This window comes from Pteropus medius, unplaced genomic scaffold (assembly GCF_902729225.1).
Source record: "Pteropus medius unplaced genomic scaffold, Ma_sr-lr_union100, whole genome shotgun sequence".
NCBI lineage: Eukaryota > Metazoa > Chordata > Mammalia > Chiroptera > Pteropodidae > Pteropus > Pteropus medius.
This window is the reverse complement of record NW_024344378.1, coordinates 23502739-23518019: the sequence shown is the minus strand read 5'-3', so window position 1 is coordinate 23518019 and position 15281 is coordinate 23502739. Positions and strand designations below refer to the sequence as shown.

General features: G+C 48.3%; 1 protein-coding gene and 1 pseudogene across 1 annotated transcript in view; one reads left to right on the top strand and one right to left on the bottom strand.

Moving 5' to 3' along the window:
• The window catches only part of TLL2 (tolloid like 2), a 122118-nt gene that overhangs the window by 2574 nt on the left and 104263 nt on the right, over positions 1-15281 (bottom strand). Inside the window, exons 14-19 of the mRNA XM_039871643.1 lie at positions 10275-10400; positions 9418-9578; positions 8620-8800; positions 7189-7314; positions 5014-5141; positions 1866-2079 (exon numbers count right to left, since the gene is read on the bottom strand). Of these exons, the coding sequence (XP_039727577.1) occupies positions 1866-2079; positions 5014-5141; positions 7189-7314; positions 8620-8800; positions 9418-9578; positions 10275-10400 (936 nt within the window). The remainder of the gene's footprint in view (positions 1-1865; positions 2080-5013; positions 5142-7188; positions 7315-8619; positions 8801-9417; positions 9579-10274; positions 10401-15281) is intronic.
• Positions 14673-14791, top strand: LOC120609977 (uncharacterized; annotated as a pseudogene).

The window sequence follows — 15281 nt, the reverse complement described above, 5'->3', positions numbered from 1 at the left end:
CAGCGTCTGAGGTCTCACACCAGCCTAATTGACTTACTGTAACTTACTGTAATTTGTGCCAATAGAGGGCACCAAAAGCACATCGGAACTGCAGGTAAACGCACACCTAGATATCTCAACGCTGACCCGCCTGCTCCTCCAGTTCAGAGTGCTGACTACAGGCCACCTTGGGGCCGCCTTGCATGTGGCAGGTGAGCTGCACCTTGTACTTTGCATTCTGTAGCCTTGGCGTCTGAGTTTTTTACTAGGACCGTAACTCTGGCTGCTCTGGGTCCCATACAATCTTGTGTCAAGGCTGCTGGAGACCACGAAATATAAATGGGTAAATGGAAGTGATCAGAGATTAGAAAGCACAGTCCTCAGTGTGCTCCACGCCCCTGAGAAGCCCAGAGCTCCTCCCCATGGTGTGGCTTCAGTACTGTCCAGTAACACTCCCAGGCCCAGCTGGCCCCAGTCCTATCCAACTGCCAACTCTTAGCCCCGCGTGTCTATCTTTAGGAAATTTCAAGTTCCAGACATACAGGTGGCAAGGAAATGGGCATAAAGCAGGGCAGGATGCCTTCTATCCATCCTGCCAAATCCTATCTCCATTTTCCCCCCACCTGCTCTGGGCCCCAAAAAGCTGACCTCTAGGTGGACAAGGATAGGCCCCTTTGCCCTCTGCCTTCCAGTTGGGTTCAGCTGTGGGAGCACCAGCAGATCAGAGGAGGGAGGAGAGAGAGAGGGCAGCGTATTTAGTCCCAGGCCTGCACTCTGCCTGGTCACCAAGGCTGTTTTTTTTTTCAACTGAAGGTAACAGCTCCCGTGCAGGGGCCTTCTGCCTGCCCCCACCTGTCTCCACGCTCCAGGAACTGCTTCCTCATCTGGGCCTGGAGTAGTGACAGCCCCACAGTTCCCAGTCCTGGATGCTGCACTGTCCCTTGTGGTGTCCTCACACCCTGCCCACCCCTTTGTAAACAATCCCTTATTAATGACTCCATCTGAATAGACTCTCATTTCCTGCTGGGACCCTGACCTACCTCAAGCACCTAAGCTCTGTAAGGACAAGAGAGTGAAGTCACTAGTCAATGGCTTTTAAACTTCCCTCTGGGAAGCTAGAACCCCTTAAAGAGGTAGACAATGAATGAAATGTTTTCTGATAGGCAAGGACAGCTAAACCACCTAAGGGCTCAGGTTGTCATGTAGGTTTACCTGATTCACATTTCTGACTCTAAAAAAAAAAAAAACTGGAGAGAGGGGCTGTTAAGGGGATCAGAACACCTCATAGGGTCCCCTGATCTTGATCTCAGAGTGGGCTCAAGGCAGCCACTGCTTTGCCAACGGGCCACAATCTAATGCCAGAATCAAAGAGTCGAAGTTGCTTCTATGGGTTCCAGCTGGTAACATTTGAATAGCTAAAAAGCAGACAATTTTCTTATTGACATTCTTCTATTTAACAAAGCAGATATGTCAGTTATACACATATACAATTTCCTCCAAAGGACCAAATCAAGCTATTTACATTTGAAGTGGATGAAAAATAATGAGGAACAGAAACATTTTTCATTTTCCAAACTGGTCCTTAGGAAGGGCTGCTCTCCACCACTCAGTTCCCAGAGTTTTGGATTTCACAGATCAGTAAAATCACAAATAAATTTTTAAAAAAGAAGACGGGAGGAAGGAAGGAATGGAACAAATAAATGTGGCACCCACAAAGGACATTAAAAGAAAACAACCCTTCCCCTATTGTTGCCCTTGTTTCATTTTTAAAGGGACATGTCACACACACCTTCCTTCTCCCATAGTCAGAGTAAAAGGCAGTCCTTCCCTGGCCTTTGTCACCTATCTATCTGCAGTCAACGAGGCTGGGTGACCTGCCCGCATACCTGTGCTGTGCACCGCCTGGAAGCCCTTCCTCTGCACAGAGGCATCCGAATAAAACCTGAGAAACAATCTGCTGCCTGAAGCCACCACGGGGTCTGGGATCTTGCTGCCGCAGAAACGGCCAAGGATGGGGGCCAGGCTGTCGGGCCCATCGTACACTTCCAGGTGGTCGTAGGCACATTCCTGGTGCTGTTCGATCTCAAACTCATTAAATGTCTGAGGATAGAAGAGCAGAAAGTGAGGCAAGGGCCTGGCATTCAGCCAGGGTGGGGGCCACCTCCCCAGGGGTGGGTGAGGACTGGGCAAGGCAGGACATGCGTCTGCCCAGCCGGCCGTACAGAGGGCGTGGAGCCCATGGTGATCATGGTGACACCTAGACTTCACCCCTCTTTCAGTCCCCAAAACTACCCTAGGAGGTAATTACATGAGTTTTCGCTACTCTGAGCACTTTGCAGATGGCATGGCCAGGTTCAGATTGTTTAAATGCTTGTTGACGTCTGTGCTCTGTCCACCACACCACACAGCTTCTCCCTCACTTAATGATAAGAGCAGCAACCACCAAGTGCTCACTCAGGGCCAAGAGCTGTTTTAAGTGCTTTACAAGTATTAATCCTCACGGGCCCTGTGATGTGTCTACCATTTTAATCCTTCCTTTACAGATGAGGAAACTCGAGGCGAAGAGTTGTCAGATGACCTGCTGGACCATGACCAGGAGGTCTGGCTCCAGAGCCCATGCCCTTGACCTCTGCACTAAACTGTACAATCCTTCAGAACAAACAATGCGAATGAACAAGGCTTTACAACCTGCACACTGCTCCACGTTGTCATCCTCATAGTGGCTGTTTTTTTCCATGCAGGGCCCTGCAGTTTCTCACTTATCCAATGATGCTCTGAGGGAAGAGCTATTATCCCCAGTGTGCAGAAGGGGAAACTGAGTCTTAGAGAAGTGACGGGTAGAGGAAGATGGAGCTAGACTTGATCTGCAACCAGCCTGACTCCAGGCCACACTCCTAACCATCACCGGGCTATACTGCCTTCCTTCTCCGTCTCCCCTTATGACTGTCCCCTGAAGCTGGCCAGGGCAGCCTCTGGCCATACACCAGGCTTTGCAGCTCCAAATGTAGGGCTTCTCAGGCACTGGCAGTGACTGACTGATGGCTTGCCCATAGCGGCGAGAAAGATGGGACAAGGTAAGAGGGAACAGTGTTTAGTAAAGATTTGGATCAAATGGCAGAGTAGGGGGAGAAGACATTAGTTGGGGAGAGGGGTCTCAATTTACAAGAAGAGGACTGGGGTGATGGGGGAGGGATGAGGTGGAGAGCGGCCATTAGCAGTGTGGGCTTTCGTAGGAATGACAAACACACCTGAAATGGGCAAAGCTCTTCACATCTTATAGAAAGGGAGTTGGGGGCCAGAGAGCAGGGGTACGGACAGTGAGCAAGAGCAGGAAGGGGAGACCAGTAGCACCAGGGCGGGTGACGCACTGGAAGGGAGACAGTGAACCAGGGAGGCAGGGAGCTCCCCAAAGGTCCATGGGACACCCTGTTGCTGGCCCCGTACAGTGTAACACCAGCACTTGGAAGTATTCAATTTACATTCTATGATAGCAAAAAAATAGAGCAAGATCACTATATCCACCATCCACTTCCCAAGGAAGATTTTTTTTAAATCTACCATATATATTTACGAACCATAGATATATCTGAAGTCTAGCCTAACTGTGGCCACTGGGATCGGGTGCTTCAGTTCCTTAATACTGTAAAGAACAGGAAAAGACGTTCTAGGCAACTACTAAAATCTTGCGGCCCTTGCACAAGAGGCGCCGCTTCCAGTTGTGCAGGTTGCGCGTTCTCAGCACCAGGGGGCGCCATTGCCCCGCGGTTGTCAGAGACGGCGCAATGTTGCCATTGCGCAAATTTTCCAGCAGATGGCAGTCTTGGTGAAGGAGTGCCTTTCTCTAAAGCGCTCTCTTTAGTTCACCCTCGCCCAAATTCAAAGCTGTTCTGACCCACCCAGGAAAGGAGCACCCCACAGCATTTCTAACATGGGCAGCCATACATATGAGGTGCCCACTGGGAGCACCTTGTGGTCAGGGGCTCTGCCTTCTCCACCCCTCGATGCCCCAGGCCTGGCGCAGAGAGGTGCGAGCACCCAACACTCTAGCCTGGGAGCCCGTTCACTCACCTGTCCTCACTGCTCCCGCCAGTCAACACCCTCGCAAGCCCAGGGGTCATCGTCTATTTATCATCACGTTCTCCTTTGTTCCTTTCCATTCTCCCTGTATTACTGTCCATAATTCAGAGGGACAGTCATATGCCTTCTGAAGAGCTTACTTATCTCCAGTCTGAGTAACCCGTCTAAAAACTGTTCGTTTATCTCGAGTACAGCAATTTTTCCAACTGGCAAGAGGGTTTGTTTTACACTCCAGGATCTGGGAGTCTCTGAGGGATGAAAGGAGACTTGTAGGAAAGACTCATTTCTCTTTGAAATAACAGCATGGTGTATAGACTTGGAAGATATATATATTTTAATTCGAGAGAATTGGCATAAATAACCATTTGCTGTTGTTAAGTGAAAAAACATGTAAGTTGTAGAAGACTATGAATAATAAGAGCCCAATTGAGAAGTTTGGGCAAGAAAAAGGATATATTTTTTTTTTCTGTGAATGTACTTACATGATTGTATGTGCATAGGAAATTTCTGGAAGAATTCACAAGAAAATGTTCAAAGAGGCCATTTCCAGAGTGGCATAAGAGATCTGAAAATTCGTATGTCACTTTCCAACCCTCTGCATTAATTGCCTTTTTAACTTTGAGAATGTATTGTTTTATAAAAAATTAAGACAGGAAACAATTAAATCTCAAACAGCACTGTGTGCCGCGTGCCACCTCACATTGTACCACTGTAAGTGGGTGCTATTTAGAGCTTTTCTCACCCACCACCCTGTGCTGAGGGCTTCCCGCGTAGCTTCCCTTTTAATCTGCGCAACAGCTCCATGAGGTAGCACCCTCATTTTTCAGACCATGAAACTGAGTCCTGGAAATGTTGAGTACCCGAACTTCAGAGCTAGGAGTGGCAGAGCAGAGACTCAGACCCATATCTGTCTGACACCAAGGTCCCTGTTGTCCATAAACTACAAACATGACTCACGAGTTTCACCCTGTGGCCTGCAGTTGAAGAGATGTTCCAGGTGCACTCTCTCCGGCTGGGGTATTTGTCAGGCCAGTTGGGGCTCGCCAGAGTCCCCTCTGCATTGCTGATCTTGTGCGCACAGCCAGCTGGGGGTGATGGGAGACACAGGCAGAGAGAGAGGTAATTCACTTGTGGGCCTCCTGGGAGGCTTTCTAAGAGAGTCTCCTCCCCTCGCTCTTATTTGTCACATGGTCATTAGCAAATGTTGATTTCGGGGTCAGCCTGAATCAAATGTCATCTAGCTCAGAGATGTGCTGATTTATTTGGCTGCTGCCTTCCTGGCGGTGGCTCTGGAGCCAGGTCATCTTTCTTACTGTGACTATTCACATCGTGGTTATCACTGGGAATATGGCAGAATTCGTGGTTGGGAGCACAGGCGCTGGGGTCAGTCAGATGGACCGTGGCTCAAGTCTTGGTTCCACCACCTTCGAGCAGTGGGACGTTGGGCACTTACAGAAGTCTTGATGTCCATATTTGTAAAGGGTTGCCCACCTCATAGGGGGCGAATGTGGATTAAATGAGATGATACATGTGAGAGGCTTAGCAAGTGCAGGCAAGGATCTTCAACACTAAGCCTTCGTCTACATACTTCCTGTAGTTTTTCCAAGCAGTTTCATTTGGAGGCTACAGATGTTGCCCTGGTGACAGTGTTATTAGCGAAGAGTGGCCCCTGACTTGCTCGATGAGTAGCATTTTGACCAATCATTAGAATTTGTCTTCCTCTGCGTTGGGCACTGTGCCAAGCATTTTGAATGCATCGTCTTGTTTTATCCTTCCCACTTTCCAAATGAGAAAATAAGTTTAGAGTGGGTAAGTGACTTGCTGGTAAGGGGTGGAGTCGGGACTCAAACCTGGATCTGCTTTCACCATACTGACAGGGAAAGAGAGGGAGTTGAGGAGGTGGACCTTGTACCACCGTGGATTCAGGCCGAGGGAGCTGGAGGGGGCAGATGAAGAGGGAGGGTGAAGTGGTTGCTTCAGAGAGGTTTCTGCTGCTCTTTGCTGCCTCCGCTTTGCAGCTACACAGAGAACAGGTGACAACGGGGGCCGGGATCTGCACCTAGGGTATTTATTTCTGCACCCCTGTCCCCCAGGGAAACCCATAGGAAGGCAGCCACTGTTCAGCTGGTGGGACCTTAGTGGAGTTTGTCTTCTTCCTGGCCTCCCCCACACCAAAGGAGGCCAGCCTTGTTTTGGCTCCAGTCCCCCTCGCGGGGACTTGACAACAATTTTTTGAATTTCAGAATCGCGGTTCCATCCAAGTTATTCCAACCTGCCTCCCAACTCAACCCATGACCACCCTCGTCTGTGTCACAGGGCTGGGCTTGGAGGAGAAGCAGCATCTGCTTTTAAAGATGTCTTAGCTCTTCCTGAAATATTCCAGGAAGGCCCTGAGCAGACTCTGTGCACCCCAGCCAAATCTCCTAACTCCGAAATGTTTATCCCTCACCTACTTGGCTCTGTGGTTGGGGCCAAGGCCTGGAGGCCTGTGGGTGTATCAGAAAGGTTCAAACTCCCTTTGCAGGGTGGGGTGAGAACAGAGGAAGCCCTTTCCCAGAATGACTGGACATTCAAAGCCATTTGGCTTTGAAGAACACCCAATCGTAAATAGAGCAGGAAGCAAAGTCTTCCCAATTCTATTTTATTATTAGAACTGCACATACGGTAAATAATATGATGACATAGATAGCTGGTATTTATTAACATTTCAAGTGCTTAATATGTGTCAGACTGTCTGAAATACTTTCTAGGTATTCTCTCATTTAATCCTCAGAAAAACTTTAAGAAGGGGGTATGCTTAGATCTTTATAAACAGAAGAGGAAATTGAGGCTCAGAGAGGTTAAGTAACGATTCCAAAGTCACACAGCTAGTAAGTAGCAGAGGCAGGATTTAAATCCAGGTAGTTTGATTCTGGAGCATGGGGGTTTAACCACTGCAATGCCTCCAGGAGAGCACCTGAGGGCCTGTACGTGCCCTGGGGAAAATCGCACTTCAGGGAGGGCAGGATGAGGGAAGGAAGATGCCCAGTCTCGGGGGCTCAGGAGGTGGCAGGTGGGGAGGAAGGGTCCCTCACTCTCACTCTGACACACCAGCCAAGTTAGCCCGATCCCCCAGCCTCAGCCCAGCCTCACCTTCTTTACAATCGTGTCCATTCTCATGGACCTGGTAGCCGTTCCTGCACCGGCACAGGTAGCTCCCGAACGTGTTGATACACTCGTGCTGGCACCCGCCGTTGTCCTTGGCACACTCGTCCTTGTCTGGGGAGATCAACGGACTCTTCTTAGGGGAACCGCCAACTTGGGATGGTCCCTCTTGACTCAGAACCCTGACGAAAAGTACCCTCCACTAGGGAGCCTCCCTTCACTGGGCATGGGGGAAGGCAGCTTTTGTTGTAGATTATATGGCCCTGGTATATATCAAACTCCCCATGCTCCTAAAGCACTTTAATGTACATATATGTTCCCCACCCCCGATCCCCGCCAGAAACAGAGCTCCTTAAAGGAGAGGCTAATAATAGTAACGATAATAAAAATAACTACCATGTACTGTGTATTTACTATGCAATGGGCACCACCCCAAGCGCTTTCTGTACCTTACTGAAGTTAATTCTTACACACCTTTAGGAGATGGGTTCCTGTGCCTCCATTTTACAGGTAAGGAAACTTGAGGCTGAGAATGCTAATCTGCCCAAGGTCACTCAGTGAGCAAGCCCCAGAGGTCGGGGCCCCATGCCACCTCCTGCCTGAGGAATAGGTAAGTGAATGACAGCCTACTCCACAACTGCCAGCCATTGTGACCTTGGGCAGTCCTTGACCTCGACCTCGACCTCAGTGCCTCAGTTGCCTCACCTCTAAAGTAGAGTCAATAACAGTATCCTCACCTCGAAGGGTTGCCGAGAGGACGGAATGAATCAGTACGGGGAAAGCCTCTAGAACAGTGTCCATCTCGGAGTAAGCGTTAGCTTTTATTTATCATTATGTATGAACTCAAGTGTCAGCTGGCCTTACCGTTATGGTGCTTGTAGAACAAGCCAGGGCAGTATGCGTCCCTCTCCTAAGCCAACTTCTTCCTGTAATAGCGGGAGGACCCGCCTCCGTCCTGACTCCCCACAGGGGTAGCTTCAGGGGTCTAGGTGTCTTCCTCCTCTGTATCCTGTGCCCACGGCGGCTGATGTGCCACTGGACACTTTGTATTTTAGTTTCACCCTCTTATTTCATGAGGAAGACTAAGAATCCTTAGAGAACACCTATAGAATTAAGAGATGAAGCCCACCCAACCCCGAAGCACTGAAACCACAGGCTAGGAAGAGACATGGAAGGGACCTTCCCAGAGCCTTTAGAGTACACAGTCCTGCTGACACCCTGATGTCAGACATCTGGCCTCCAGAACTGGGAGAGAACACAATTCTGTTGCTCTGAGGCCCCCAGTTGGTGGTAATTTGTTAGGGAAATACCATAAGGTCAGGGCAGGTGGCATAGAAGGGTGGGCAGGTGCTCCAGAGGCTCGGAGCCCGCAAAGCCGTGCTGCCCTCAGCGCTGTGGCCTCGCCCCAAACCTGCGCACCTGAGAAGAAGTGGGCCCGGAAGCCGCGTTTGGAGACGGTGTTGTCTGACTTGAACTCCACGCGCATGTTGTTGCTCTGCGAGGTGATGACCTCGGGCGTCTCGGAGCCGCAGAACCTGCCGTGCAGCCTGGCGTCGGGCGACAGGCCGCTGCGCACCTCCAGGAAGTCGTACTTACAGACCTGCAAGGGAGCACCACCGGGAGCTGCCTGGTGTCCCCGCATCGCCACCCCTGCCCCTGTGCACTGCAGGACCCCTTCCTGAGAGCTAAACCCTGCCAGGTGGCCAGATGGGCTCAGCCAGGTCCAGCGGGGTGGGTCGCCTTGACTCCTACCAGGGCCCCTGCAGGTAGAGAGGCCGACATGCCACATTCCCACCCACGCTCTGCGGCAGGGTTCTGCCTGGGCCTGGGCTGACTTGCTCACCCTGTGACCACTGTCCAAGGGAGGCTTATACCATCCTGGTCCCCAGCTGCACCTTGCCCTCTCCATTCCCCTCAGGTGGATACTAACCCCCAGATTCCTCACCCAGGGGACGTTCCTGTCCAGACCACCTCCGGCCCCCAAGACCCGCCTTCTCCACTCTTGTCCGGGTTCTCCTTGGATTTAGCAGTGACAAGAGGACCCAAGCACTCTACCTGCGGAGGATGTGCAGCTAAAAACCACTGCGGCAAACATCCCTCAGTTCCCTCCCAGCTAAGATGTCATGATCCGAGGACGCCACCTCCCTGCCTGCTGACCCCTCGCCCAATCCAGAGCCACATCCTAACACAATCCCCAATCAAGAGTGCAAAACCTACATCATTGCCTTCCAGTTCAAACACTTCAAACTGAAGGGAGATCCGGTACTGAGTGGGAGCCACCACCTGCCAGACACAGTTTTTGTTGGTAGGGTACTCCTTCGGCCACCCAGGGCTGCTGATGGTTCCGTTCAGCTTGGTAATGAAACCGCCACAGGCCACTGCACGGGGGAAACAGAAGCGAGGCTCATTTGGTGTTCGTTCCGAGTGACTGTGATTTTCCCCCAGCGGCAATAAGCCCTGCTGTTCTTTAATAATAATAAAAAAAGTTAGACGACCTGAACCGATTAATTCAACGTCCTTTCTTCTAGCCTGTTTCAACGGAAGATTTGGAGGGACAAAGTTGAAGATAGGTCATGACTGCTTTTAAAGATGACGATGATGCATTTGTACTGACCTGTCACCCAGTTGGCATAGCCCGAAGAAGAATCAGAAATGTTTGCACCAAGCTATGCAATGTACCTGGTTTACATAAACAAATGGAGTCACACAGGTGGATAAGGAAGGGAAACACTAGCCAGGTAGAAATGAAGTGAATGAAATGGTTATTAGTTGAGTCATACCAAAGTGCTCGTGGTTTTTCTTTGCTTTTATTTTCTACATTAATAATCATGTGAATTTTCACAGTTACAGAAGAAAATAATCCACGGTTCTCGTTTCAGTTTCTAGGGTGGAGTCCATGTAATGTGGGCAGTCCTTTCACATTTGTGAATTTATAGAGTTGTTTCTCCCTCTGATCATCCACTGCAGCTGTCTGTTGTTACTTCACAACTAACCAGCACCCCATCTCTGCCCCACGTCCCCTAAGGCTCGTCCCCCATCCCCTCTGATTCCAACATGGCGTGTCCAACACCAACCTTCACACGTCTTCTTATTGGCGGCCAGCTCATAGCCAGGATCACACGCGCACTTGTAGCTACCCAGAGTGTTCATGCAGCGCTGCTCACACCCACCATGATCTGGCCAGGAACACTCATCCACCTCTGTTGGGGAAAAGGTGAAATCATCACAAAGCCGCCTAGTCCATTCCCCATCACAGTCACAGCCCACATCCCGGAGTCGCCAACAAGTGTCCTCCAAGAACAAGAATGGCTCCTGGGGACCACCTCCCAAGGAGTCCCATGTCCCCCTCCCAAGGAGTTCTATGTCCACATCTCAGAACCCGGCAGCAGCTACAGTAAAGGGTGGGATCTTGAGAACACAACAAGAGTGACTTGCTGGCCAGAGCGGGGCTCCGCTGAAGAGAGATCAGGCCTGAACAATTCCATTCTTTGAAGGGTTCGGTTAGCTGTATTCCTTTGTGATTTTAAAAAAGCTCAAGGTTTCCACACCAAAGACTGAACCAATTTCAGTGCCATAAAATTGCCTCCAATTTCAGTGCCATAAAATTGCCTCCAATACTCCCAAATACGGAACTTCTCAAGGATATTAAATAAAGGGCAAGGACAAAGGGACAAATTCATAGATGAAGATGTGTAAGTATTCCCTAGAGAGAGAACAAGAACCTGTGACTTAGCATTCTTATAAATAATCTGAAGAGGTACGCACAGAGAGATCTTCGAGATTAGAGAAATCACTGGACTTTCAGGTTAGCCAATGCTCAGGAGAAAATGCAGGAAAAGGCCATGGGGAGACTGAGTCATCAGGGGAGCCGGATGGGATTCAGCACCAATTGTGTCTAGTGATGTGTTTGGGGGCAATTAATAACAGCAAGTAGGACACCAGGAGCACTGTCCAGAAAAAGAACAAGGGATCATTGGAGAATCTTCCTGGACAAGTCAACCCAGGCACTACTGAAGAAAAATTTTAAAAAAATTATTTTTTCAGGCATTGGGCATCTCCAAGTAGTATATCAGAAATGAAAGGGGAAAAAATCATTATTTTCTGTTGTCAAACTGTGATACATCTATCCTTAAAAGACACCTTGCAGGTTGTGGCCTAACTGAGTTGGAGAGACTAGTGAAGGGACATCTGAACACTGAGACATCTTTAAAAAAAAAAAAAAAAAAAAGTCCAATCTAGGGAGAAGGAAGAGTTGGGGCAGGGGGAAGAAAATATCGATGGTTCTTAACACCACGAAAGGTACAAAGAGAGCAAGCACCGAGTTGTCCACAGAATCCTGAAAGACCATATTGCACATAAAATAAATCAGGCCATCTTCGACTTCATTGGTAAAGCCTTGAAAAGATCTCCAGTCCTTCCTTCTAAGCAAGGACCCTTTAAATAACACTTCTGATAGATGGCTTTTCAGACTCGGCAATAGGGCTCTCACTGCTTTCCCAAGGTATTTCTTGTCCTTTGCAATTTGAATTGTCAAAATTCTGACTCCTTGCAACTTCCAACCCGTTGGTCCTCCAGAAAACCCAAACCCTTCAATCAGAATGTCTCCCTCCACTCTTGCCCTTTTCCAGCTCAAATAAACCCATTTCTTTCCAATCTTCCTTGTTTAAGATGCACAACCTACTCATCAACCATACTGCTCTTCACTGGGTAAAGGACAGTTTGCAAATATCCCATCATTTCATGTAATGGATAGTAACCACAGCTAACTCTGAGACTGCTGTGATCTTGGACTCAACAAAAGCTTGAATAAGTTGGTCATCAGGGGAGACTGGGTTGGGGACACATGCTCTACACAGGGGTCGAAGTTGTCCGTAGCCTCAAATCGATGTATTAATTATGGTTAAATGTATTAAGTATTGTATAGTCACAATCCTTCAATTATTTATCACTTTTCAGTATGCAAAGTACTTTCTTCAACATTTACTAGAAAGTCTAAGAGGAGAATAAATGATGAGGAGAAATGTAGAGAGTCCAGGCTTTAGAGTGAGCCAGACACACCTGGGTTGGATCCACCAGGGGATCTTCCCACAACAAATCAGGTGATTCAACCTCTCTGAGCCTTCCTCCTGTTTTAAAATGAGAATAAGGATGTGGTTCCATAGTGTAGCAGTTTACGCATAGAAGGTCCTGGGTTTGCGCCCCAGTGGAGCCATGGTCCATGGCTTATGGCCATGCCACCCTGAACAAGTCCGAAGTCTGATCTCGGAAGCTAAGCAGGGTCGGGCCTATTTAGTACTTGGATGGGAGACCACCTAGGAAGACCCAGTGCTGTAGGCATAAATAATAATAAAAAATAAAATAAATAAAATGAGAATAATAATAATCTGCTTTTAGGATTGTGGTGATTGAAAATGATGCGTGTAAAGTATCATATAGATATATAGTCAGTACAGAGTGACTATCACTATAGACAACAGGGGGGTTGAAATTTCTATGGGCGGAGACACACAACAATGAGGATAGTGAAAAGAATAAGGTTATCTTGGCATACCTGAATCAGGTGAGAGTGGAGTAGCGCAGGCCTGAGGAGGGGAGGAAGACAAGGAAGGAACAGATGAAGGAAAATGCATCAAAGATGGACTCATAAAGACTAAATGGGCAGGAGGGCAGCACAGCAGAGCCAAGAAACTGGCTGGTGGGCATAGCGGGGAGGGCAGAAAGGAACTAGGGGAAAGCCTATCAAAACAGACTAAGATGAACGAAGGACCACAATGGGGGTGGGGTGGGAGGAGACTCTGATGCCAGAAGATGCTATGAATATGGGCAGGACACACATATATCATAGGCAAGAAAGGAAGGACCACAGATGAATAAGTCTCCTGATGCCGTCTTAGCCAGGTAGGAGGGAGGGAGGCTGGTAGAATAGATTTGAGCCTAAAGCAAAGAGAATACAGTTCCCTCAGAGACTAAAAGGATAGGGCGTTTGGCCCAGGAAGGAAAGTGAAAGATGTATCTACACCTGAGCTCTCTTCAGCAAAAGCAGCGGCCTGTTTGGCCATTTCCAATGCTGCTCCAGCTGGGATGGATGGCATGCTTTCAGTGGGAGCCTGAATGTCCTCCATATCACCTCCACACTGCAGTGAAGTAGCAACTGCTCCAAGCTCATGAGTGCGTGCTTGCTCTGGGCTACAGTGGCCAAAGCCAAGCCTGCCAAAAAACCTGGGAGAGAATGGGGGGTGGGAGAAGTAGCTGAAACTTTGCCTTCTCCAAGTGGTATTAGTGAAAGAACAAACCATTCGGCGGTTAGTTAATGAGATGACTCAGGTAAGGTCCCAAAAATTGTTTCAAAGAGGGTTAAGGAAAGAGAAGGCAGGGCCCATCCCTGAGGTTCTGAAGTACCTTGAAAGATGCCAGTCTTCCTCATTAAACACCCATGGTGGTCCATCGGCAATGGGACAGTGGAGAGTGGGGGTCAAGATGGAAATCCTCATATACTTTTGTGGAAAACGTGTGACCAAAATGGCCCTACCAACCCTCAAATGCTCCCAATATCGAAAATAACCAGAGATGTGAGGCGCTCTGCGGGCTCTTCGGCCAGCAGCCCCTGCGAGGGATTGCCATCTGGCACCAGGAGAGGAATACAGAGGCCAGTTGGCACCCTGGTCAGTGCCTTGCGCCAGCTGGACCCTGAGCAGAACCTCTTGCCAACTGGCAGCAAGGCAAGAGCTTCTTTGACTCGGTCCAATTCTTCTTCGTGGCCTTTTTAGTTGCTCTTCTAGTTTCTTTCACTGGAGAAGTCCTGACACACGCAGTGGGCACTGTGAGTGTTCACAGGACATCCTACTTATGGCTTCTTGGATAAAGACTGGGCACAGAAGCTGACTGTGCACAGTCTCTAAACCTGCGCTGACTGACATGGTAGGTGCCAGCCCTGTATGATTGTCTAACATTTGAAATGCAGCTAGTCTAAACAAGGGTGTGCTATGAGTATAAAACACTGGATTTCCAAGACTTAGTATGAAAAAACTCCATAAAATAGGTCATTAATATTGTACATATTAATTATATATTAAAATGACAGTATTTTTGATACATTGGGTTAAATATATCATTAAAATTAATTTGACCTGGTATTGTTTTGAGGTTTTGGAAGGGTGGGGGCTGGTTAACGTGCCTGATAGAACATTTAAAATTATACATATGGCTCACATTTGTGACTCGCTTCCTATTTCTGTTGGACAACTCAGCTCTAGACTGTGGTCTCTGCTTTATTTATCATCATGGGAACCCCAAAATGTAGGCAGAGCAGGTAGCAGAATGCCTAATCCACAAATGAGGAATCTGAGCCTCATCCATTCATTCATCCATACATTCATTGCCTAGCAAGTGTTTATTGAGCCCACTGCAGGCCAGGCACTGGGAACAGAGTGAAGAACAAAGCAGGTATAATCCAGTCTCAGAAATAAGAACTAGTCTATGGTCATGCTACCCTGAACAAGCCCGATCCCATCTGATCTCGGAAGCTAAGCAAGGTTGGGCCTGGTTAGTACATGGATGAGAGACCACCTAGCAAGACCAGGTGCTATAGGCATAAAAAATTTCAAAAAAACAAGGGATTGTAAGCTGACAAGGTCCTTGCAATCTATAGGTCAACCAAGGGTTGCCTCACTTAAAAAAAAAAAAAGAAAAAGAAGAAAAGAGTGGCCACTGAAAGGGCTGAACAACTAGTTAAAGGAAATGCTTGGGCAGGACTAGAGCCTGAACTTCAATACAAATCAGGCCCTTTTCTCTATGCTCCCATGAGCTATCAAGAGGCAGAAAGGGTGACAAAAGTATCAAAATCAATCTGAAAACATGGATGAAAAATTAAAATTCACAACTTCACAGGATAGCCTGAACTTCCAATGCTAAATCCAGGCCCTTTTCTCTATGCTCCTATGGTATCAAGGAGGCAGAAAGGTGACAAAGTATCAGAATCAAATCACAAACATGAATGAAAAATTAAAATTCCTTCACTGTACTAGCCTATGGCTTTTAGGTCTCCGTCATGGATAGGGAGTGCCCTGTTGGAGTCCTACAAA